The 22,497-nt window shown below is 47.3% G+C and overlaps 2 protein-coding genes across 2 annotated transcripts; one reads left to right on the forward strand and one right to left on the reverse strand.

Moving 5' to 3' along the window:
* Positions 1 to 347: 347 nt before the first annotated feature.
* On the reverse strand, positions 348 to 13,589 carry DUSP3 (dual specificity phosphatase 3). Its single transcript, XM_055407982.2, has 3 exons — positions 13,385 to 13,589; positions 10,085 to 10,311; positions 348 to 4,022 (listed from the first exon to the last, which is right to left on the reverse strand). The coding sequence occupies exons 1-3, from the start codon at positions 13,507 to 13,509 to the stop codon at positions 3,817 to 3,819; spliced, it is 558 nt and encodes a 185-aa protein (XP_055263957.1). The 5' UTR covers positions 13,510 to 13,589; the 3' UTR covers positions 348 to 3,816.
* Positions 13,590 to 15,028: 1,439 nt separating this feature from the next.
* CFAP97D1 (CFAP97 domain containing 1) lies at positions 15,029 to 17,768 on the forward strand. Its single transcript, XM_055397559.1, has 5 exons — positions 15,029 to 15,152; positions 15,700 to 15,770; positions 16,022 to 16,140; positions 17,083 to 17,206; positions 17,712 to 17,768. The coding sequence occupies exons 1-5, from the start codon at positions 15,029 to 15,031 to the stop codon at positions 17,766 to 17,768; spliced, it is 495 nt and encodes a 164-aa protein (XP_055253534.1).
* Positions 17,769 to 22,497: the final 4,729 nt, after the last annotated feature.

Raw genomic sequence — 22,497 nt, forward strand, 5'->3', positions numbered from 1 at the left:
TCATGTGAGGCGACCCTAAGACTCACCCCTATCCCCTTTCTTAGGAACATAAATCTTACCTGCCTCATTGGTGGTGGTGGGCCACTCCAATCAAGAATATGCCAATCAGTTACACATTAATAAAGCTGGAATGTTTAAAAATTAAATAAGATTATTCCTAAGCCAGGAATTTTCTGGTACTGGAGAGATGTTCAATAAATATTTATTGCATGAATATAATCATCACAGAACCTATAACTAGATCAGGAGGATGAATTTTTAAATGATGATCATTAGAAAAAGCAAACAAAAGCTAAACATAAAAGTATAAAAGAAAATCAACTATGATAAGGACAAAAAAAAGACCATTTCTTCATAATATAAGACATTTATTTTGGTTACAGTTTTAGTGTTTTAACACTGATTTGTGATATGACAGACATTAAACTTATTTTTTAAACCAGTTTAATACCTTTCCCTTTTCTGTCCAGAAAATTGATGCTTTCACAATCATATTACCCTAAAAGCTGACAGCAGGTAAGTTAAGCTTCCAACCAATCTGTTCTCTCAACCGGAGATGGCCTCTCTTTCCAATCAGGATAAAATCTTGACTTGGAAGGACCATCGTTGTCAGCTCTTCAGTGATTCCTGATGCCGGTTTTATGACAGAAAATTTCCTGCGAGAAAAGCTAATATCTTCATATTTTAAGATCAGTGCTTATTTCGATTAAAATATTAGCATCTTAACATTGTGACACAAAAGGCACCAACATTTTCGCAAGCATCCATCACCATGAGTGGAACACAGCGCCACTTGCTGGTCACCATATTGTTACACACCCTATAATTTCCAGGTGGCGGTCCAAGTTAATGGGGATTCTTGTAACAACGCGATGGTGTCAGAGCCAAAAGGGACCTTAGAGGTCTTCAAGTTTAGTCCCCTTGCTTGAAAGATGGTGATTTCTGCTCTCCAGCTAATTTGGAGTGGCAGGGAAACAGACCAGCCTGTGGAAGATGTACTGCTTCAGAACTAAGAAGAAAACCATTTGGTGCTCTCATTTGGTCTAGATGGGGGTCTCCCAGTCAAAGAAAGAGACCAGGTCAGAGGAGGGGATAGAGGCACCCTGAGTTCCTATTCTATCACTTCCCGGTGGCAGAGGGGGAAGCTGTCCAGATGGGCATGTGTTGGCTCTTACACCACAGAAGTTGATTTTGTTTTTACTCAAAGAAGTAGGAGCCACATCTCGTGAAGGAAACATAGGGCTTCTGGGACTAAAGACTATGAAGAAATCCCAAGTTATCAGCAGAAAGGTAGCCCCAAAGTGACGGCAGTAATTCTCCCCATGGCCTTTTCTCCAACATGTCCCCACAAAGAGGCCTTCAAGAGGTCCTGTCAGCAGACCTAAGTAGCTGAGGCTGTCCCGTGTGAAGACCACCGCCTGGGCGTGGGAGAGGGACCCCAGCCCCAGCTCCCGAGCCTCTTCTGGAAGTGGAGCAGAAAGCTCTGACTTAGGGATGCTATGTGTTTCTGAGAAGAAGAGCCACACATCCTAACCGAGTTGGGGACCCACACTTATTTTTCCTGCAGCAGGCCCCCCTCCCCTCCCCCGGCACCACGGCTTGAACTGTTGGCCTCTGGCTACAAAGCTAACTGGCCCTCATGCACGCGAGCTGGGTCAACAGCATGCGCAGCGCACCGAGACCTTCCTGAGGACTCGTTTCTTGAGGAGGAGTGTAGTAGGAGAGGAAGAATTCAGCTTCAGAGAGCAGTCAACCTGAAGTTTCACCTCAGCTTTGCCTTTGAGCTGGGCAGCCCTGAGCACCCCACCCCTAATCACTCTGAAGCCCAGTTCCTTTTCTTAAAGGTACCGATACATGAATGAGCCCAACACCAAGTTAATAAGGTTATTGTGAGGATCAAGTTAGATGAAGTGGAAGAGTTATCTGGCCTCTGTGAGGGACACAGTGGGGAAAAAGGCTGTTTCACTTGGGTGGGTCTGTGGGGGCAGCCTGGTATCTGAAAAAGAAAACAGATTCTAGTCTGTTCGGGGCTGCTGCAGTCACAGAGCAAAGGGGACATCCAGGCTGGGCGCTGCTGCTTCTGTCAAGATAGAGATAATTACCCCTGGGTGTTAAGCCCCGAGGCATATCTTCCTCTCCTCCACTGAGCTGGAAGCTTCTGGTCAATTCTCAAAAAGGCACATTTCCCACCTCCACATGGTCAGAACCACTGCCTGAACTGAATCTTAAAACTGAATTTTAAATATTCAACAAAAGTCCCTGATATTTCATTTCAGGTAAGACTCCTTTGCAAATCCTTGCAAGGGATCCTACCACCAAGTCAGGCTTCTGGGAGCTTGATAGACCCACCAGAACAACGCCTTGCATATATTTGGTGCTCAAGAAAAAAAAAAAAGTTTAATTCCACAAACTTTTATCAGACATCTATGTGCTAAGTGCCAGGGGGCAGAGCTGAGGACCACCTCTCTGCCATTAGGGAACCTGAAGACGATGGCACCGCATCACTTGCCCTGATGACAGTTATGCCAAGTGCTAACAAGACTGTGTTCAAAACAAAACTCTATTCTGAGTGTTCATGGCTTCCAACATCATCCTAAAAAGTCCTTGCAAAGGCTGTTCCTTTTTGTTTCTTTGCCCTACCATCAATAAAGGCGCCATTTGGATGTTCCGTCATGTTTCCTTTCTGCCTGGCTGAGTCATTTTTGCTCCCAAGGCTCCAGGACCTTTTCTGGCAGCAGAAAGCTGTAAGAACTACCTGTGAGTGGGCAGGGTGTGAGCCTGGGCCCGTTCAACCCCCTGTTTGTGCAGCCACTGGCTATGTTGCTCTCACACACACACACAACACATGTGCTATAATTGGCCAATTTCCTCCTCCTGTTCTTGGAATAGCAACTGAGACAAAAAGCAGTGAGCATGAGTGGCTTGGGCTCGCCAACACTATAATTTAGGACAAAACCCTTGTAATTCTCCAAATGGTGGGGTTTTTAAATAGGCTGGACTTCAACACCCTGTTTTCTAAAAAAGAAAAATAAAACCCTGCCTAAGGAACTACTCTTCTAACGGACCAAGGGACTGAGAGCCGAGTATCCCTAAAAGGCGGATTCTGAACTCAAGTCTTCTAAGGAGTCACATTTTTCAAACTATTGATCTACGAGAGTCCTTCAAGGAGCGGGGTGTGTCTACCCACACAAGGGCCTCTTTGTTTCGGTATCTTTAATCCTAAGGAAATCGTCAAAATGCAGTTACTTGATGAGCATTTTCACCCACGGACAACGGACCCCAGCCAGCTTCAGACCTCATGACGTGTCTCTGTGAGCAGGGCGTGGACGGCTGTGAGGATATGGGGGAGACAGACACAGTGGGGGGAGAGGGGCCCACATTTGCATAGTTCCTTTACAGAGCCCCACTCAGGAGAGGGCCCAGGGCTGGGGGCTTGGAGTAGGGGGCGGGGCAGGTCAAGAGGGGCCCCGTGAGCATCTCAGGCCTTACACTTCCACAGGCCTCTTGCCCTGGGTCATCCAGGAAAAGCATGCCTGTCACAGGCCTTCCCCCTCTGGGCCCCCACCTCAGGGTGAGGACATCATAAACTGCAGGCGCAGGACACACCAGGGAGCAGGATGCCCTCCTCAGCAAGCTTCTTTATATGCTCCCCAGGGGGAAAGTGGCCCAGGGCTGTGTTAGGACAGACGTGTGGGCAAGTGCCTGGTGATGCTGGGAGCAGGGTACACTGTGTTTCCTAAACATGGCAGCCTGTGACTTCACAACCAGGGATCCCCACCCCTGTCTGACCTCTAGAGAAGAGGCAGTGGGGGCGCCCTAGAGTTTCAATTTTCCCTCCTTGATGAGTCTGTCATTGAGCTGGCAGAGCTGGGCCAGGAAACCATCGTTGGGGCCGATCTCACGGTTCTGCCTGACGATGCTCAGGGCGGACTTGACATCCATCTTCTGACGCATCATGAGGTACGCGATGACGAGGGTTGGGGAGCGGCTGTAACCCTCTCGGCAGTGGACCAGCACTCGGCCTGTGAGAGACGGGGATGCGATGAGCTGGGGCTGGCCTGCCACACCTCAAGTCAAAAACTCTTCCCAGGAAATGCACATGCAAATTACACTGCCAGGCCACCCTGGGCCCACCAGAATGGCTAAGATGGCAAAGATAAATACAAAACACACAAAGCACTGTCAGGGATGTGGAGCATAGCTAGGACTTTGATACATGGCTGGGGAAAGTGAAAAAAAAAAGTAATAGTCACTCAGTCATGTCCGACGCTTTGCTAGGACTTTGATCTGTGGCTGGGGAAAGTGAAAAAGAGAGTGACAGTCGCTCAGTCGTGTCCAACTCTTTGTGACCCCATGGACTATTCAGTTCATGGGATTCTCCAGGCCAGAATACTAGACTGGGTAGCCATTCCCTTCTCCAGGGGATCTTCCCAACCCAGGGATCAAACCCAGGTCTCCTGCATTGCAGGCAGATTCTTTACCAGCTGAGCCACCAGGGAAGCCCAAGAATACTGGAGTGGGTAGCCTATCCCTTCTCCAACAGATCTTCTCGACCCAGGAATTGAACCAGGGTCTCCTGCATTGCAGGTGGATTCTTTACCAGCTGAGCTACCGTGGTTGGGGGAGGGGATGTAAATTGGCACATGGTTTCGGGAAACCATGTGGTGGGATTTACTCAAGCTGATCATGTGCATTCTCCAGAGCCTGGCAAGTCCATCCCAGACCCACGCGAGATAGGACTACATACACACGTCTGCTAAAAGAATCCCACCAGGATGTCATAGGCAGTACTAGACACAACAGCCCCAAACTGGAAACTCCCAAAGGCCCATCAACAGAAGAGTAGATAAATACTAAGTCTAAACAGTCTACAGCTTCCCAAATACAAATTGGATGAGACACACAAACAGGATGTGTATGATCCCACAGAGTAGAAGAGTCAGGGGAATTCCCTGGTGGTCCAGTGGTTAGGACACAGGGCTTCTACTACAGGGGCCACAGGTTCAATCCCTGGTCAGGGAACTAGATCCCATATGTTGCAAGGTGTGGCCAAAGACAAAACTGAAAAAAAAAAAAAAAAAAAGGGCCAGCAAAACTGAGCTATGCAATTAGAAGTCTGGGTATGGTGTGAAGGTAGGAGATGCGACACTGGGAGGAACATGTGGGGGTTCTGGGGTGCTGGTCAGGTTTAGTTTCTTGATCTAGGGGCTGATAGTGAAGGACAGGGAAGTCTGGCATGCTGCAGCCCATGGGATCACAAAGAGTTGGACACAACTTAGCAACCAAACAACAAAAACATGGGTGTGTGCAGTGTACTGATCTACACATTGCGATATGGTACTAACCTACATGAATTTTCTATTTCAAGCAAAAGCAAAATATGAAAACCACCCAAATGCCCATCAACAGGTAAGTGGATAAATAAACTGGAATGTCCATCCAACAGAACACTACTCAGCATGAAAAAGGCATTCCTGCCACGTGCAACAGCACGGAAGAAACAAAAGAATTATGCTGAGTGAAAGAGGCCAGACCGAACAAGCATACATACTGTGCAACTCCATTCATATGAAACTCTGCAAAATGTACGCTAATGTCTAGTGACAGAAAGCAGATCAGTGGGAATGGAGGAGAGAGAGGAGCAGAAGGGAGAGGTCACAAAGGGAGGTGAAGGAAATCTGTGGGGGGATGGATAAACTCACCATCTTGGGTGTAGTTATGGCTTCACAGATATATACATATGTCATAACTTACCAAACTCTACGATGTGTAGGGAATGTCAATTAATGCCTCAACAAAACCATTTCAAAATGAAACCATTTCAAATTGTATTTGAATGTCAAATACAAACACAGAGAATCAAAACAACGTATCTATGGGTTAGTCGTTCAGCTGTGTTCCACTCTCTGCGACCCCCAGGACTGCAACCTGCCAGGCTCCTCTGTCCATGGACTTCTCCAGACAAGAATAGTGGAGTGGGTTGCCATGCCCTCCTCCAGGGGATCTTCCTGAACCAGGGATCAAATGCAGGAGGCTCGATGTACATTGCAGACAGCTTCTTTACGAGCCAGTAGGGAGACTACTAAATCCGCCCCCTCCCCCTGCCTCTGACATCATCTCCTCGTTCCCCTCCCTCCTGCAATCCGGCCAGCCAGCCCCTTGGCCTGCAAAAAGCTGAGCGTCTTAGTTGCTCAGGCCTGTCTGGCTCTTTGCGACCCCAGGGACTGGAGCCTGCCTGCAACACCTCTTTTCCCAGGTGTTCTCTCCAGCGTCCTAGGAAGGTCTGTCCTGCCAACTTCTCAAGCCACGATCCCACTCTGTACCCCATCACCCCCTTTCTCCCTGCTTTAGTCACCCCTCCCCTGACAGGCCACACATTTTTTTCACTTGTTTACTGTCATATTCCCCCAAAATGTAAGCTCCTTGAGGGCAGGAATGCCTGTCTGTTTTGCTCCCTGTTGTATCCCCAGCACTGGATGAGGAAGGGATGGTCAGGAGAGGCCAGAGCAGCATCAACAAGGTTCCCCCGTCTTTTATCAAAGTGGGGAGGCCCCTTGAGCAAGAAGCCTTGGCTTCTCTTATCCCTACTTTCTCCTCACACAGAGTGCTCAGTTCAGGTCTTCTTCATCTCTCACCTCTGCCCCTTCATCTCCAAACTGAGCTTTCCCTCCACCCTCACCCTCCACCAACCTACACAGCAGCTGGAGGGAGCTTTCTTAAATATGAATGTGACCTGTCACCATTAGTGACAGGGTAGTCTAGTCACCAAAGTGTTACTTACCAGGCTAACCACCCACGGCCCTGGCGCCTTTCCAGGCTACTTCTCACCTCTGTGCCTTCGCTCATATTGTTCCTCCTACCTGGAACACCCTCTCCCTCTTGGCAACCTGGCAAACTCCTATTCATCCTTAAGACCCCAGCTCAACTATTTCCTTTGTCAGCATAAGGACTGAGAACCAAAATCCCTGAAGTCATGGGAATCTGGGTTTAAATTTTAACTTGCTGGTTGTGTTGGTCAAATGTGTCAACTTGGCTTGTCTATGACACCCTATTGCTTGGTCAAACACTACTCTATAAGAGATTTTGTAGATGTAATGAACACCTCCCATCAGTTGACTTTAAGTAAAGGAGATCACCCTTGATAAGGTGGGTGGACCTCATCCGATCAGTTAAAGATCTTAAGAGCAAAAATCTGAGGTTTCCTGGAGAAGAAATAATTCTGTCTGCAGAAGTCCTGCCTCAGTTTCCAGCCTGCCCGACAGATTTCAGATTTGCCAGCCCCATGATCACATGAGCCAATCCCCTAAAATAAATAATATATGTATATTCTATTGGTTCTGTTTTCCTGGAGAACCTGGGCCAATACCCTAGTTATCACCCTATGACCCACCTAAGAATACTGTGCCTCAGTTTCCTCATCTGAGCTAATATACCCATGGCCCAAGATGGCTGAAGATTCAGGGAAGAGACATATAAAAGCCTCAGACTAGCGCCTGGCAGACATGAACATTCAATAAATAAATATGAGCCAACACTATGAGTCTTCAGCTGGCACCTGGTGCATCCTCTTCTGTAGCAGTCCAGCCCTGGGTTTCTGTTGGTCACACACAGACCAACCCTCCTCTGCCAGAGTGTGAGTTCCTTAAAGGCAAGGACTATAGGGTATTGATTCTGGATACCCTACAATTCCCAGCATACACTAAGTGTTCAATAAAAATTTGCTGATCAGCCGAGTGAATGATTCCCCACCAACACCTCTGCACGGGCGTTAGTGGGAAGGAAACCTGCTGACCCAGAGTCAAACAGTCTCTTCTATTCCCATGACCCTAGCCCCAAAACATAACCTGATTTTTCCCAATGCTCTCAGGGTAGAAATGGGGAGTTCTCCACTTCCCTGCCCAATCACTCTCTGGCCAATGGGCCCAAAGTATTCAGAGTAGGGCTTTTCCTGCTCCTGTCCTGGCAATGGGACCCTCTGCAGAGCAGCTGCCTCATTACCTCGAACCTGGAACATACTCAGCATGCATAGAACTCATAGAGCCAATAAGCAAGGGGAGAGGTCAAAGTCCATCCTTCCAGGCCCTGCCCATACACTACCTCCTCCAGGAAGTCTCCCTTGATCTTCCCAGCTGGAAATGACTGCTTCCTTCTCTGAGGGTCCCTGGCCAATTCCCCCACCCCAAAGTGATGTGCCTCCAGCTCCCTTGGGCCCTGCACAGTGTTGGAGGCCAGTATATTTCTGTTGGCTCACTTGACCAACCAATCCTATAAGTATTTCCACTGGGCATTAGAACCCATGGAATTTTTTCCTGTCACTGGTAGTGTACTCCAGTGTACCTGCCATACGCCCAATCTATGTCAGGTGCTAGGGAGACAGATAACAGACACAGTGGACTCAGACCGCGGGCAGCTTTCATGGGTGAATGGACACTATGTCCAGGGCTCAAGAATGAGGCAGGGTCTGCCAGAGGATGGGTCAGGAAGATGCAGAGATCCTTCCAGACAAATGACCCAACCCACATGGGCTAAGGCAGGAGGTCACACAAAGTCAGAGTATGTTCCCAGTTGTATGGAAAGAGGAAACCATCAGGGAGCTCTAAGTTCCCTGAATGAATGACCAATGGATATACAGGAAGAGCAAAATCCATCCCCTTAACTGGGCCCCTCATTCTTGTCTACAGCGGAGCTTGGGATAGCTGGAGAGGAGGCATGTGATGCGTACGAGGCTGGGGAGGACCAAAGAGGGCCTGATGATAAAGACTGTAGATATCCCAGGCAATCAAACCTCCCTCCTGGGCCCCAGCTGTGTCATAACCAGCGGCTAGTAAACTCTGTCCGCTGGAAATCATTGCTGTGGGGAGGCTGCTGGGACAAGTAGCACCAGGGCAGCAGAGGCAGGCTAGAATCAGGGGGACAGGGCTGATCATGCCTCAGTGGGAGTTGCTCCCCCTGGCCAGGTTTGGGTGAGGAAGAAGAAAGGGGCTGGAGGAAGCGGCAGGAAGGTAAAGGCAGTTGCTGACAGTATCAAGCTAAAAGCAGAAAGGGCAAACGGCCCAGCCTGCTCAGCTGTTGTCTGCCCTCTGGCCTTCTAAGATTTCTCTCTGGCATGTCTCACTTGACAGCCAGCAATCCAGCAGTTCTGCTTTGGTCCTGCCTTATATTTTGGACCTGCAGGAAGCATTTAAAAACTGGGCCAAAGTTTGCTGACTCCCAGCCTAAGCCAATCAGGGCTGCCCCACTCCACTCACCAGGTAATGCACGTGACCCAGCTCTCACCAGTGAGGTGAGGGGGGCTCCACTGGGCGGTTTCTAGGGGCTGTTTTATTTGTTCTTAAGAAAAGAGAAGGGGCATCCCTGGTGGTCCAGTGGCCAGGACTCTGTGCTCCCAAAGCAGGGGGTCCAGGTTCCATCCCTGGTCAGGGAACAAGATCCCACATGTTGCAACTAAAGAAGAAGACTGAAGATCCTACATACTGCAACTATGACCTGGCGAAGACAAATAAGGAAGCAAATATTAAAAAAAGAAGAAGAAGAGCAGAGAGAAACATGAGGAAGAGATGGTGGCCTTATCTATCGCTGCACTTTATCCTTTTGGGAGGTAGTAACTAGATCTACCACAGCCATCTTGGGACCACCAGGGCAGTCCCCAACACTGAGGGTGGCAGAAGAGTCCTGAAGCCACCAGAGAGCTACTGCATCAACCAGCCCTGGAGCTGGTCACCTCGGGATTTCTTATCACAGAAAATAATAAATCTTCACGATTGCAGCTATCTGAATAGGGGAGGGGGGCTGGCAATCAACCCTCAGCCAAAGTCAATGCAAACACAAGGGCTCCGAGGCTGCCATACCTTGTGTCACGTGTGGTCACTTAACAGGCAGCCAGGTGAGCAGAGAGACCCAAAGCTCTCAGCCTTTCACACAGGAGCCAGAAAACATCAGGTTTTCCAAGAAGAGGCCAGTCATATGCTTGTTTTCTAAAAAAGTCAAGTTCAACCTGCCTCCCAGTAAAAGCAACTCTACTCCAATAAAAATTGATTTAAAAAAAAGCTGCCTCCCACCATTTCCTGGGTGGCAGGTCCCTTACCGTTCTTCTGAGCCAGAGCCTGGTCGATGAAGTCTGCCGCCTTTTCAAAGTAGGCGCTGAGGTTGAACTCCTGTGTGTCATTGGCCTTGATGCCCAGGTAGGTGATCCCGGAGTCCTTATAGAAGTTGGCATTGGTGTTGACATGCATGAAGGACCTGCCCTCAGCTGCATTCAGGACATGGGTGATGCCCAGCTTCTGCAACTTGGGGATGTCTTGAGCCACAGACCTGGACAGGAAACAGCAGCAGGGGAGGATCAACTGACTACCTGGCAATCCTCAGGGGAGGAAGATGGAGAAGACCCTAAGCCTCTTGGCTCAGAAAGGAACCTTCTGTGCTCTGGCCCCTGCTGGCTTCTCCAGCCTCAGCTTATGACCCTCTGCCCTCACTCCAGCCAGCTCCAATTACCTGCTGCAAATAGCCTGGGTGCCTTCATGCCCACACTGTTCCCGCTACCTGGAATGCCCTTCTCCATCTTCTTCATAAAGGTGCACCCTCTCATATCTCACCTCCCCCGGCAGCATTTCCTGATCTCCCCTTCATCCAGCATCGTGCTCTCAATCCTGTGGTGGTGATATCACCAAGAGGCTAAAAATGGAGCCAGACTCCAGACAGTCCTGTCACTTACTAAGCTTGAATAAGTCACTTAACCTTTCTATGCCTCAGTTTCCCTATCTGTAAAATGAGGATGATAACAGTACCTATTCCTGGGGCTGTTGTTAGTGTTAAATGAGCTGTTCTATAGACAGAGCCTGACACCGTGGTCAGGGCCACTATCCTAATGCTTGATTGTGCTTATTTGTTTAGATGTCCAGGCTGTGAGCTCCTTGATGGAGGAAATATGTCTGCTTCATGTCTGTATGCCCTGCACGTGCTCTGGTACCTGGCACACACAGTAGGTACTGAAGGAGTATGTGGTGAATCAGTGCAGAATGAAATCAGCACAGCCCAGCAGCCTTCTTCCTTGGATTATAGAGTGCAGTAGCCCCCTTCCATCCCCTAGAGGGATCCTTCCTGCCGTAGTCCACTAGCCACGTCTCTGAAGCTTTCCTGGGTGAGTAAGCACTTGGGGAGCCAGTGGAGGTTACAAAACATTTGATCTGAATAGTCAAAGGGCTGCTTTATTTCATCCCACAACAACGTCCCAATTCAAACAGCAGTTTACATTTTACACAAGGCCTTCTCCTGCGTGATCTTGTTTGCCTGTCACATCAGCCCTGGGAGGAAGGAAGGACAGAGCTTCAACTCTGGCCCAACAGGACAGACGAAGGACGTGCATATGCTCTCAAGGGCTGCTGTGTGGCAGGGCTGGGAGGAGGTCTCTTTTCTCCCGACACAAGGCCTGCTCTATCTTCCCCCTCACTCTGCTTCTCATGCCCACATCAACCACAAATCTCGCGAGGCAGAAAACAGGGCTCCTCCAGGTTTCACTCTGCCCTGTGAGCCCTGATCAGGGGCCTTGATTTTGTTAAAGCACTCCTGACTGCAAGGGGTGGGGGAGAAACAGGTACTCAGTCAATCCTCCCTGTGGAGCACTCCCCGTGCCCCTGTCTGTGTCAAGGTCAGATTCGCTTAAAGGCAAGGGATGTATTTTCTACAGAGGCCATTGGCACGTACCACCCTTGACCACCACTAGATGTTCACATCTTTGGTTTCCACCTTGGAAGAAGTGACAGTTGACTGAGCCAAACGGCCCAAGACAGCAGGGTTTCCAAGAGTGCCAAGGCCCCTTGCTGCTTGGGTGGATGGAAAGGGGCTTATTCTCAGAACTCGGCAATTACTGAGGACTCTGGATGAGATTCTGGTACCCTTTGTCAGCTATCAGGACACTGCACACAACTGGAAAGTAGTGGCTCATTAAAAAGGCTCTAAAATAACTAACTGAAGAGTCACTGCCATTCATCTTCCTTCTCGAATACTAAGTCAACATTCAACAACTTTACCATCACTACTGTGAATGATGGCTTGTCTGGTGGCTCAGACAGTAAAGAATCTGCCTGCAGTTCGGGAGACCTGGGCTCGATCCCTGGGTTGGGAAGATCCCCTGGGGAAGGGCATGGCTACCAACTCTAGCATTCCTGCCTGGGAAATTACATGGACAGAGGAGGCTGGTGGGCTCCAGTCCATAGGTGCACAGAGTCAGACACGACACAGCAATTAACACACACACACTGTGAATGAACCTTGTTCAGTGCCTGACACCAGTGATGGTCCATATGGTGAATGAGTGACAGATGGACAAGGTTGGCCTCCATGAAGCTGGGACCTGACTTCTAGACCCCCTAGTTCTGTGATGACCCCCATTTTTGAGGCAGTCCTTGGCAAAGCAAGCATCAGGTCCTAGTCCAGGACCTGGGATACAGACATGAACAAGATATTGACCCTAACCTCACAAGCCCTCACCTGCTCTGGGCCACCATTTCTTCCCGTGAAAAAGGAGGGAGGCTACACAGGCATGGGAATCTATTTTTTACCTTTGGGTAAGATTTCAACACCTCTCAGAATGGCTATCACTAGTTCTCTCCTGCTGCTGAGAAATTCTTACTAGTAGTTTGACTATGAGAAAATAAGAAAATCGATTTGGTAAGAACTCCTAAGTGATAAATAATAAATGCATTTCCTGGTGTCGAGAAGGTCGGCAGCCTTTGCTAAGTGATGGCTCAGGTCCTCAGGGGTTTTATCATTGGGTCGTTCTAGAATTCTAGATAAATCAAACTCTAAGTGGAAGGTAGGGGGAGGAGCGAGGAAACCTGGGCCCAGTTCTCTAAACCCCCAAGTTTGGGATATGTCAATTCTCCGATCTAAGCCTGCCTCGCCGGGAAAATTCCACGCCCGAATTGTGACGTCAGCCCGTTGCCATGGCAGCGAAGGCAGACATTCCGCGGTGACCTCACTGCAGAACCAGGCAGCTGTCACATGACGCGCGGACCGGAGACCGGTCGGGAGACAGAGGGCCACCTGTTAAGTGAATCTGGTCGCCCCGACACCGCCCAAGGCCGAGCACCTAGAGGGTGGAGGCCTCGGGCCGGACGCCGGCTGCTCGAGCGGCCCCGGGTCTCCACCACCCAGGAAAGGGAAGGACAGAGCTGGGGCGGGGCGGGGTCCAGCCCCTCCGCCCCACGCACGAAGGGTGGGCGGGACTCCAGCCCACGCCCAGCCCCTGCCCCGGCTTCCGGAGGAGCGACCCCGCCCCGGCTCCCCCACCCGCTCCCGCCGACGCCCCCACCCCAGCCCTCGGGTGGGCGGGGCGCCCCGGGGAGGGGCTGGAGGGGCGTCTCGGGGCCCGGGAGAGGCGACTCACGCGTTGCCCACGTAGATCCTGGGGGTGACCTCGTTGCAGGGCTGGCTCGGGAGGCTGTAGCAGCCGCTGCCATCCGAGAGCAGGTCGTTGAGATCCTGCACGGAGAGCTCGAACGGGCCCGACATGGCGGCGGCAGGGCCCTGCACGCCCCGGCAGCCGCGAGCGAGGGGAGAGCCGCCGGGTCAGCTGGGCGGGGGCTCCGGAGCCGGGACCCGCCCCGTCCCGCCCCGGAGGCGGGCCCGCAAGGCGCGGGAAGCGGCGCAGCGCGGGCGCCCAGGCGCGCTCAGCTCCGGGAAGTATGCGCGCCGCTTGGCGCCCTGGGGACGCGGGAAAAGACTTCTGGGCCTGAGTCCGGGGCGGAAATGCTGCCACCCTGGAGTTTCGGAGAGTCCTCTTCCCACCCCCCGCTGAGGCATGGACGTGCAGTAACTCCACCGGACTAAATGCAGGGCGCAATAAAAGTTTTTCTTGGCCGGGGGTACACCCAAGTGTCGCTTAATTTTCTCAGGATTACAGGGACACCCGGGTTCCGATTGTGAGCTCTGACTGCCTGCTGCGGACCAGCAGCGTTGGCTTCACCCGGGAGCTGGTCAGAAATATAAAATCTCCGCCCCAGCTCAGACCTGCTAAGTGAGGATGCGCATTTTACAAGCCCTGCTGGGAATCCCTACGAAGGTTAAAGTCTGAGAAGCCCAACTCAGGGGCACATTTCTTCCAGCCTTCAATGAGAGTCGGCATCGTGCCTAAAGCTTGGGCCCAATGCAAACAAGCATGGCATTCTGGCCCTGGGCAGTGACTTAACCTCTTTGAACCTGTTTGTTGAAAAAAAATGGGGGTAATAAAAGCACCTAACTCCTAGGGCCTTTTGAAAGATTAAACGTAACATTCCAGGAAAGCGCCCAACTTTACATAGTGAGCACTAGGTAGGTATTCTCCCTCTTCATCAGCAAACGTGTAGCGCACCCACTAGGTGCCAGCCCACTACAAGCCACATGATGTCAGCAACTCATCATTTACTGAGGTCCCGCTACCAGCAAATGACCATCCTCCTCCACTGGCGTGAAAATGGCAGATCTCCCCACCCTCCAAAGAGCGACTATGGTGCCGGGAATTCAGGAAACCCACATTGCGAGCCCAGTTCTGCCACTAACTTTCTCTAGAGCAGTTTGGTTGTTGCTCTGGACTTCAGTTTCCTCATCTGAAGACATTGAATCACATTATCATTAAGGATCTTGTATTGATATCTCCAACAGCTGTAGTCTCACACCTTCAGGGAGACCATTGCAGTGGAGACTAAACTTACAGCCGAAGGTGTATAACCAAGGCTGGTTTTCTTCAACCTCCCACCCCCACCCTATGCCTTCCCACCCCTTCCAGACTTTTTCCTGCTGCCGTTGGTGGCACCTGCATTCCAGGCAGGTGGGAAATCATCTGAGCCTCAGTCCTCATCTTGACTTGGACCTAGGTTAACTTTCAAAAGAGAAGCCCAGGGACAACCAGGCATACTCCACTGCTCCTCTTTCTTCCCCGGGGACCTGTCCCTGATGTCATAACTGGGTAACTATGACAACCCATCATGGACAGCTAAGTACCTCACAGAGGAGCCTGGGTGCCTCATTTCTGAAGTGAGACTAGGAAGAGAAGATGAACAATTCCCTGGATTATCTGGCGTACCCTGTAATTGTCTCTAATCATAGACAGAGCACATCCTTCAGGAAGAAGCTGGACTTTGGCCACTACGCATTTCATAAGAATAGAATACAAATAGGTATGTGGGGCAATTTAAACTGGATACTTTGACTAGGATTCTGAAAGGGCTCACCTTAGAGATATTGATGGTAAACCAGAGCAGTACACAGCTTTGCAATGATATGGCCTTATCTGCTGAGTCTGGTCAAGAGGGCATTAGCGTCAGTGACAAAATTTATCTTCCACCAGGGAGTTCCTTTGATGGAAACACTCATTTAAGCTCTGAAAAGCCAAAAAGCTATACAGAGGATGAGACTGCAGCATCCAGTAGCCAGGCTAGTCATATTGGGAAAGGGTGGGAGAAAGGCTCTTACATTAACTTCAGGGAACATTTATGTCTGTAAATTTTATTTTTCTCAGCCCTCATCATGCTTTCATGTCTGCTCAAAACTCTTCAAAAGATGTCAGTTTGGGAAAGTCAACTAAACCAGAATCCCCGAACAGAATTGGTTCAGAATTCAAACTTGTAATGTTTTAATCAGTGTCACTGTGTAGAATGTGAGCAGAGTCTCTAAGGCTAAGAGGATACCTGTGACATAACATTGCTCTCTTTCCTTCCTCTCCAGTGAAGCCTACTGTTGATACCAAACCTCCAGCAGCGCACACACATCACATTTTAAAATTGAGCAAACTGCAGGTATTTGTTCTTGCCATCAGAAGATGTACCTTATCTATGTCCCAAAGAGATCCAGTTTCCCAGAGCCTTCTAAATACCCACCACTCCCTCCTCCTCTCCCTACACTACCCCTGGATTCCTCAGCCCTGCTCCCAGTCTCCACTCTGGCCCCCAGTTTGCCCCTTTCCCATAAGGAGGGGGGTGCTCACCATTGTGAGAGGGAGCGTCATGTAGTGATGATGTCGCCATGGTGGGGTGGGGTTTCTCACCAGGGTGAACAAAAGAGAATCGACAAAATTGAATACGAAAACAAGCAACTGTGTCAAAAAATCGCCGATGCCCACCGAGGTCCCGCCAAGGTGGATTGCTGGAACGAATATTTTTCCAAGAGGTAGTATTATTTCTCTTCATTGCATTTTCTGAAAGTCAAAACTGACTTCCCCCTTGTTGGGTTTTAGTACTAGAGGCATACTTAAGGAAAGTTATCCTGAGGGATAACCAAAGAGACCATGTTAAGAAGAAAGAAAACCATCCCAAACAAGAACCTTTCTCTAACATTAAAGAGCTAACTTTTATTCCCTAAGAGACTCTTTGGAGTCCTATTTAGAGTTTGTCACAGGAAAGCACTTTTGTAACATGGTGATGATAACTGGGATTTTAATATAGCATTCTTAACATTGTTTCTGCAAATATTTGCTGAGCAACTACTATCTGCTGAGCACCAGGAATTCAGACGTGAAATGAGAGGTATATTTCCTAACCTCAAAAAACGCAAGGTCAGAGAGAGGGGACATTTATGCAAATAATTATGCAGTATGATCAGGGCTACAAAAGGAATGTATGCAAGGAAAGATGAGTGTGTATCTCTGTGTGTCAGTGTGTAGGGGAGAGTGTCAAGATGTTTTTCCTGATCCTTGTGTATTTAAAACTGGGTTGAAAGCTGAGGGGAGTAAGGTGAACCAAAACTATTACCAGCTATTTGTGATTTCTGGGTAGACAAGACCTTCATCACCTAAACCAGAGATTCTCAATCCTGGTTTCATATAATAATGCCTGGGGAGCTATTGCAAAATGCTAATCTCCAAGCTCCATCGCAGACCAATGAAGTAGAATCTTCTAGTAGGCTGCAGGGCTGAGAACCACTGGCCTTAACCTAAAAAAGCTTTGCATGTTTCCCAGAATGCAGCCCTGGTTCTCAGGGCTCTGTGGAACAGCAGGCTCCCTGCACTCAGGCAGCCTGAATTTCTGACATCATAACTTCATCTTCCCCACTCCAATCTGGAAGGAGAATTTTATTCTTCACCTATCTTAGGATTTTTTTTTTTTCTCCCAGCTTAAACAGAGAAACAAGGAACCGGGAGCTAGTGAGAATCACTGTGGAAAACCAGGGCATTCTGAAGAGGCTTGGTGATCGCAAACCACACTATGACCGCAAGTCGTCGGAGTTAGATTGGCAGGCACGTGGGTACTCTGTGATAGTTTTATTCACTCTCAGAATCTGGCTGTGTTCAGAGGAGAGTCAGTCTCAGGAGACACCCCTGATTGTTGGAGGACAAAATCATGAGGAATGTAACAATCTGTAAAAGAAAAACTGCCCAGAGCCTACAAAGCTAACAACAGGAGCAAACCTTTCACCAGCTAAGGACATCTCCTTGGTAGCAAAGCCATTATGTGACAGCTTCAGAAAATATCTGGTAACATCTTCCCTCATCCCTTAATTCATTTAGGTTGAATGAGCAAGCAAAGAAGATGAAGGGTATACAATTCAGTATGTGGTTGATTTGTTTCATGTAGGGACAATCCTGCAAGAAGGGGAAAAAGCCATCTGCAGTGTGTTTATAAACTTCCACTCTCTGGCTTTTGTCTGTAAGCCTTTTCTAAGCCCCATAGGATTTAGAACTTCAACTTTCACACCAGCACCTGGGCATTGACATAAATCTTTCTGATTTTTTTTCCTTCAAGAATTCAAGACGCTATATCAGAAATACAACCAGATATCTTCTCTCCCGAGATAAATAGGTATGTCTTCACATGGCTGCTCTTTATCAGAGAACATGGTGATCAAAACTGATGCCAAAGCCTAAAACCCATGTAGATGGAGAATGAGGGGCCTAACCAAGGGGTGAATTTTGCTCTTCTGTAATATTGATTGGCCATCCAATCGGGGACTAGAGTTCCGTCTTTGTTTCCTCTCTCCATATAAGTAGGAAATGACTGCCTTTTGTCACCAGCTTTGAGGCTTTATGTGAGTCTAAGGGGAAGTGATTTGTTTTAGTAAGACATAAACAGGAGGTCTCGTGGCTTTAATGTTACACTGAAGTTACATTACGGGTCTCTGTCACTGTTCAAAAGTACTATTGTGTTGGCATTTTGTATTATTTTATGTTATTAGTAATGACTAAGTTCCCCTGCCCTGCCGCTGCCCCTAGGGAGAAGGATAAATGGACACTCAGGCTTTTCAAAGAATAATTCTGTGTAATTGATTGCTCTCCATTTCTCTCCCTCTCCTCTCCTTGAATGCAAGGTTACTCACCATGGATAAGACAAGAGAAGGCCCTAGGATTTCTTAGCTGCTTAGGATTTCAAGGCACTCCTAAGTGGCTGAATGCTCAATCTTAGGATGCTACAATAAAGCTTGGAACATAAAATGAGTAAGTTACATGTAAAATACCCAAAGGCATTAAGTTCCATCCCCAAATGGAGACAGAATGGGGCAGGCAGAAGGAAAGATCCAACAAGCATTTTTATTGGGGGCTATGAAAAGTCTTAATGAGAGAGAGAAAGTGACAGCTTTTTTAAGCATACACCATTGCCACCACCCCAAGCAGGAAGAATAGGTTGGATGAGATGATTCAGCCACAAGCTCAGCTCTGTGGAAATGGAAAACAAAAAGTACATGAGGAAATTAAAGTTCAGACAACACAGAGAAAAAACACTATTAGTTTTCCTGTGAATACCCAGGATTGGAAAAGAATGATTCAGTGAGATTTTCATGGACTCTGTTCATTTGTAGGGAGAAGCAAGATTGAAAATGTTAAAAATATCTAAAAACACATGACAAGACAATGTTGCATGGCTTCTGTGATTGGTCATGCTGGTTTTCAGCCTTTTTAAACATTTTATTTTGAAGGAGAGGAGATCTTATATGTTCTTATCGGAAATAAATGTTTTATTTTAAATAAATTTACAGGAAGTTACAAATAAATGTATGGTGAGGCCTCCTGCACCCTTCACCCAGCTTCCCCCAATGTTAACATCTTACCTAAATATAGTACAGTGTCTCTCCAGGAAAGTTGACATTGGTACAATCTATAGAGCACACACAAATTTCCCCACTTATACATGTACTCATTTGTATGTGTGTGTGTAACTCCATGCTGTTTTTATCACATGTGTGGTTTTATATTAATACAAACACTTTCAAGACAGTTAACTGTACCATTATGGAAAATACTGTACCACCCCTTTTGGCCACAGCTAGCCTCTTCCTCCCAGCCCTAAACCCTGGCAATTACTAATCTGTTTTCCATCTCTGTAATTATGCTGTTTCATGAGTGTTACATAAATGGAATCATGCAGTATGTAATCCTTCTTTTCAGATTGTTTTTCCACTCCATATAATTTCCTTGAGGTTCATCCAGGTTGCATGTGTTGATAGTTCATTCCTTTTTATTGCTGAGTGGTATTCCATGGGATGACTGTACCACAGTTTATTTAACCATTTACCCATTGCAGGATATTTGGGTAATTTCTAGTTTTGTGACCATTATGAATAAAGCTGCTATCCACTATTATGCACAAGTTTCTGCATGAAAATAAGTTTGATTTCTCTGGGATAAATGCCCAAGAGTATACTAATGGGATTATATGATAAGTCCATCTTAAGAGAAATTACAAAACCATTTTCAAAGTGGTTATACCATCTATATTTCCACCAGCAATGAGTAAGCCAGTTTTTTCATATCCTCATCAGCATTTGATGTTATCGCCATTTTTAGTTTTGGGCATTATAACATGTGCAGTAACGTCTCATGTGGTTTTAACTTGCATTTTTCTAATAATTAATGAAGTTGAACATCTTTCATATGTTTATTTGCTATCTGCATATGCTCTTTGGTGAAATATTGGTACATTTGCCCATTTTCTAATTGGATTGCTCTCTTTAATATTGAATTTTGAGATTTCTTTACACATTCTACACCCAAGTCCTTGGTGTTGGATATGTGATCTGCAAAATATTTTCTCTGTAATTTGTCTTTTCATCTTTCACAGTGTAAAGCATTTAAATTTCGATGTCATTCAATTCATCAATGATGAGCTTGTTCTGTATCTTGACTCTGTCATGCCCATCTCCTGGCTGTGATACTGTGTGTAGTTTTGCCAAGTGCTACCACCTGGGGAAACTAAGTAAACGGTACACAGGATCTCTCTGTATTATTTCTTTCACACATGTCAATGTATAACTACCTCAAAATAAAAAGTTTAAAGAAAAAAATCAGTGTGTGCAAATACAAATTCAATTTTAAAGTGATTCCAGTTCATCACATTTTCAGGGCCATTCTTCTAGATAGACATCCTGGTGAGAAGCCTGGCGGTCATCCTTTACTCCCTCTTTCATCCCATCCTCTTCCCTGCATATTTTAAATCTACCCATCCTGGTGGCTCAGAGGTTAACGCGTCTGCCTCCAATGCGGGAGACCCGGGTTTGATCCCTGGGTCGGGAAGATCCCCTGGAGAAGGAAATGGTAACCCACTCCAGTATTCTTGCCTTGAGAATCCCATGGACGGAGAAGCCTGGTTAGGCTACAGTCCATGGGGTCGCAAAGAGTCGGACACGACTGAGCGACGGAACGGAATCCTCTCGGTCTTTGTATGTACTACTGCCCATTTCAGGCATTTGTGATTTACAACTGGTATTATTAATGGGAAAATATGCCCATATCACTTTCTAGCTTCACACCTTTGATGATTTGCCATTCCTTCCAGAATAAGCCACATGTTTCAATGTGGCATACACAATATGGGCCCCCCACGATCTTGTTCCTTCTGTCTCAGAAGCCTCTATCAACAGGAATCTTTATTTCAAGCAATGTAAATTGACTTTGTCTGATTTTAGTGAAAAAATGTATAATTTATTGAATGAAATAGCTAACAGTATTTGCTAGGAAACTGCAGAACCCAGTTTCAAGCGGCACATTCAAGGAACAATGCCCCAAGTCTTGCTGTAGAATTGGTCTGTGGTGCTACAGCTCACACAGTTGCCTCTGTTCTACCTGGAATGGAACTGGATCTTCCTGACCTGCTAAGTTTTCATTGATCTGAAGTCTTTGTGTCACTAGCTCTCAACTCCAAGTCAGTGAAGGTGTATCTGATGGGTGTAACTTAGACCATACGTACCCACTCCTTATCTGCAAGGGAGGTTGGAAGAGTATTTGCATTTTTCCAGTTCTGAAAGTGGGTTCTGCTTCTCATTCTCACCAGAATAGGGAGTTTTCCCCTAGTTACAATAAGGTTCAGATACTAGAATTTCATAAAAATGACAAATGCCTGCAACCTTCAGTTCAGTTCAGTTGCTCAGTGTGTCTGACTCTTTGCGACCCCATGAATCACAGCACGCCAGGCCTCCCTGTCCATCACCAATTCCCGGAGTTCACCCAAACCCATGTCCATCGAGTCGGTGATGCCATCCAACCATCTCATCCTCTGTCGTCCCCTTCTCCTCCTGCCCTCAATCTTTCCCAGCATCAGGGTCTTTTCAAATGAGTCAGCTCTTCGCATCAGGTGGCCAAAGTATTGGACTTTCCGCTTTAGCATCAGTCCTTCCAATGAACACCCAGGACTGATCTCCTTTAGGATGGACTGGTTGGATCTCCTTGCAGTCCAAGAAGAGTCTTCTCCAACACCACAGTTCAAAGGCATCAATTCTTCGGCGCTCAGCTTTCTTTATAGTCCAACTCTCACATCTATACATGACCACTGGAAAAACCATAGCTTTGACTAGACGGACCTTTGTTGACAAAGTAACATCTCTGCTTTTTAATATGCTGTCTAGGTTGATCATAACTTTCCTTCCTAGCAGTAAGTGTCTTTTTTAATTTCATGGCTGCAATCACCATCTGCAGTGATTTTGGAGCCCAGAAAAATAGTCAGCCACTGTTTCCACTGTTTCCCCATCTATTTGCCATGAAGTGATGGGACCGGATGCCATGATTAGCCTGCAACCTTATGTTTCATCACTCCTTGCCTTTTTCAACTAACAGAAGACATGTTTTGTTCTCATCCCATTCATCTGTTTTCCCCTCTAGCCAGAAAATCCATAGTCCTATGTCTTTATCTGGACAACACCTATACATTATTTATATAAGAGAGTGGTCCATTCTCTAGGAAGTTTCCATGAACTGTTAAGGTTATATCAGGTATTCTTTCAAATGATTTGATTTTCCTATTGTCTTTCTGTGACTGAATTTGAGTCCATTATGGTCAGAGGACATACCCTATATTTTCAATTCTTTTAAATTTGTGAATATGGCTTACCTAGGTGAATATTTCATAGGCATTTGAAAAGAATGTATATTGTGCTGCCATTGAGGGGAGTGTTTTATAAACGTCAATTTGATCCTCTTAGTTGATGGTGTCTGGTTCTTTTACGCCCTGGATAACTTTCTGTTCTAATTCTATTGGTTGCTGAGAGTAGAGTGTTGAATCCCCCAGTTATATCTGTAGAGTTGTCTATTTCTTCTTTTACCTC

The sequence above is a fragment of the Moschus berezovskii genome, chromosome 20 (genome assembly GCF_049115385.1).
Source record: "Moschus berezovskii isolate FMDL1 chromosome 20, NW_MosBer_1.0, whole genome shotgun sequence".
Classification (NCBI taxonomy): Eukaryota; Metazoa; Chordata; class Mammalia; order Artiodactyla; family Moschidae; genus Moschus; species Moschus berezovskii.

Excerpts from the sequence above, each read along its gene's own strand:
- CFAP97D1 (XM_055397559.1), top strand. The coding sequence starts at position 15,029 with ATGAACAATTCCCTGGATTATCTGGCGTACCCTGTAATTGTCTCTAAT. Across the intron at positions 16,141-17,082 it reads AACGAATATTTTTCCAAGAG|CTTAAACAGAGAAACAAGGA; the intron begins GTAGTATTATTT and ends TTTTTCTCCCAG. Across the intron at positions 17,207-17,711 it reads CGTCGGAGTTAGATTGGCAG|AATTCAAGACGCTATATCAG; the intron begins GCACGTGGGTAC and ends TTTTCCTTCAAG.
- DUSP3 (XM_055407982.2), bottom strand. The coding sequence starts at position 13,509 with ATGTCGGGCCCGTTCGAGCTCTCCGTGCAGGATCTCAACGACCTGCTC. Across the intron at positions 10,312-13,384 it reads AGGATCTACGTGGGCAACGC|GTCTGTGGCTCAAGACATCC; the intron begins GTGAGTCGCCTC and ends TTTCCTGTCCAG. Across the intron at positions 4,023-10,084 it reads GGCTCTGGCTCAGAAGAACG|GCCGAGTGCTGGTCCACTGC; the intron begins GTAAGGGACCTG and ends CGTCTCTCACAG.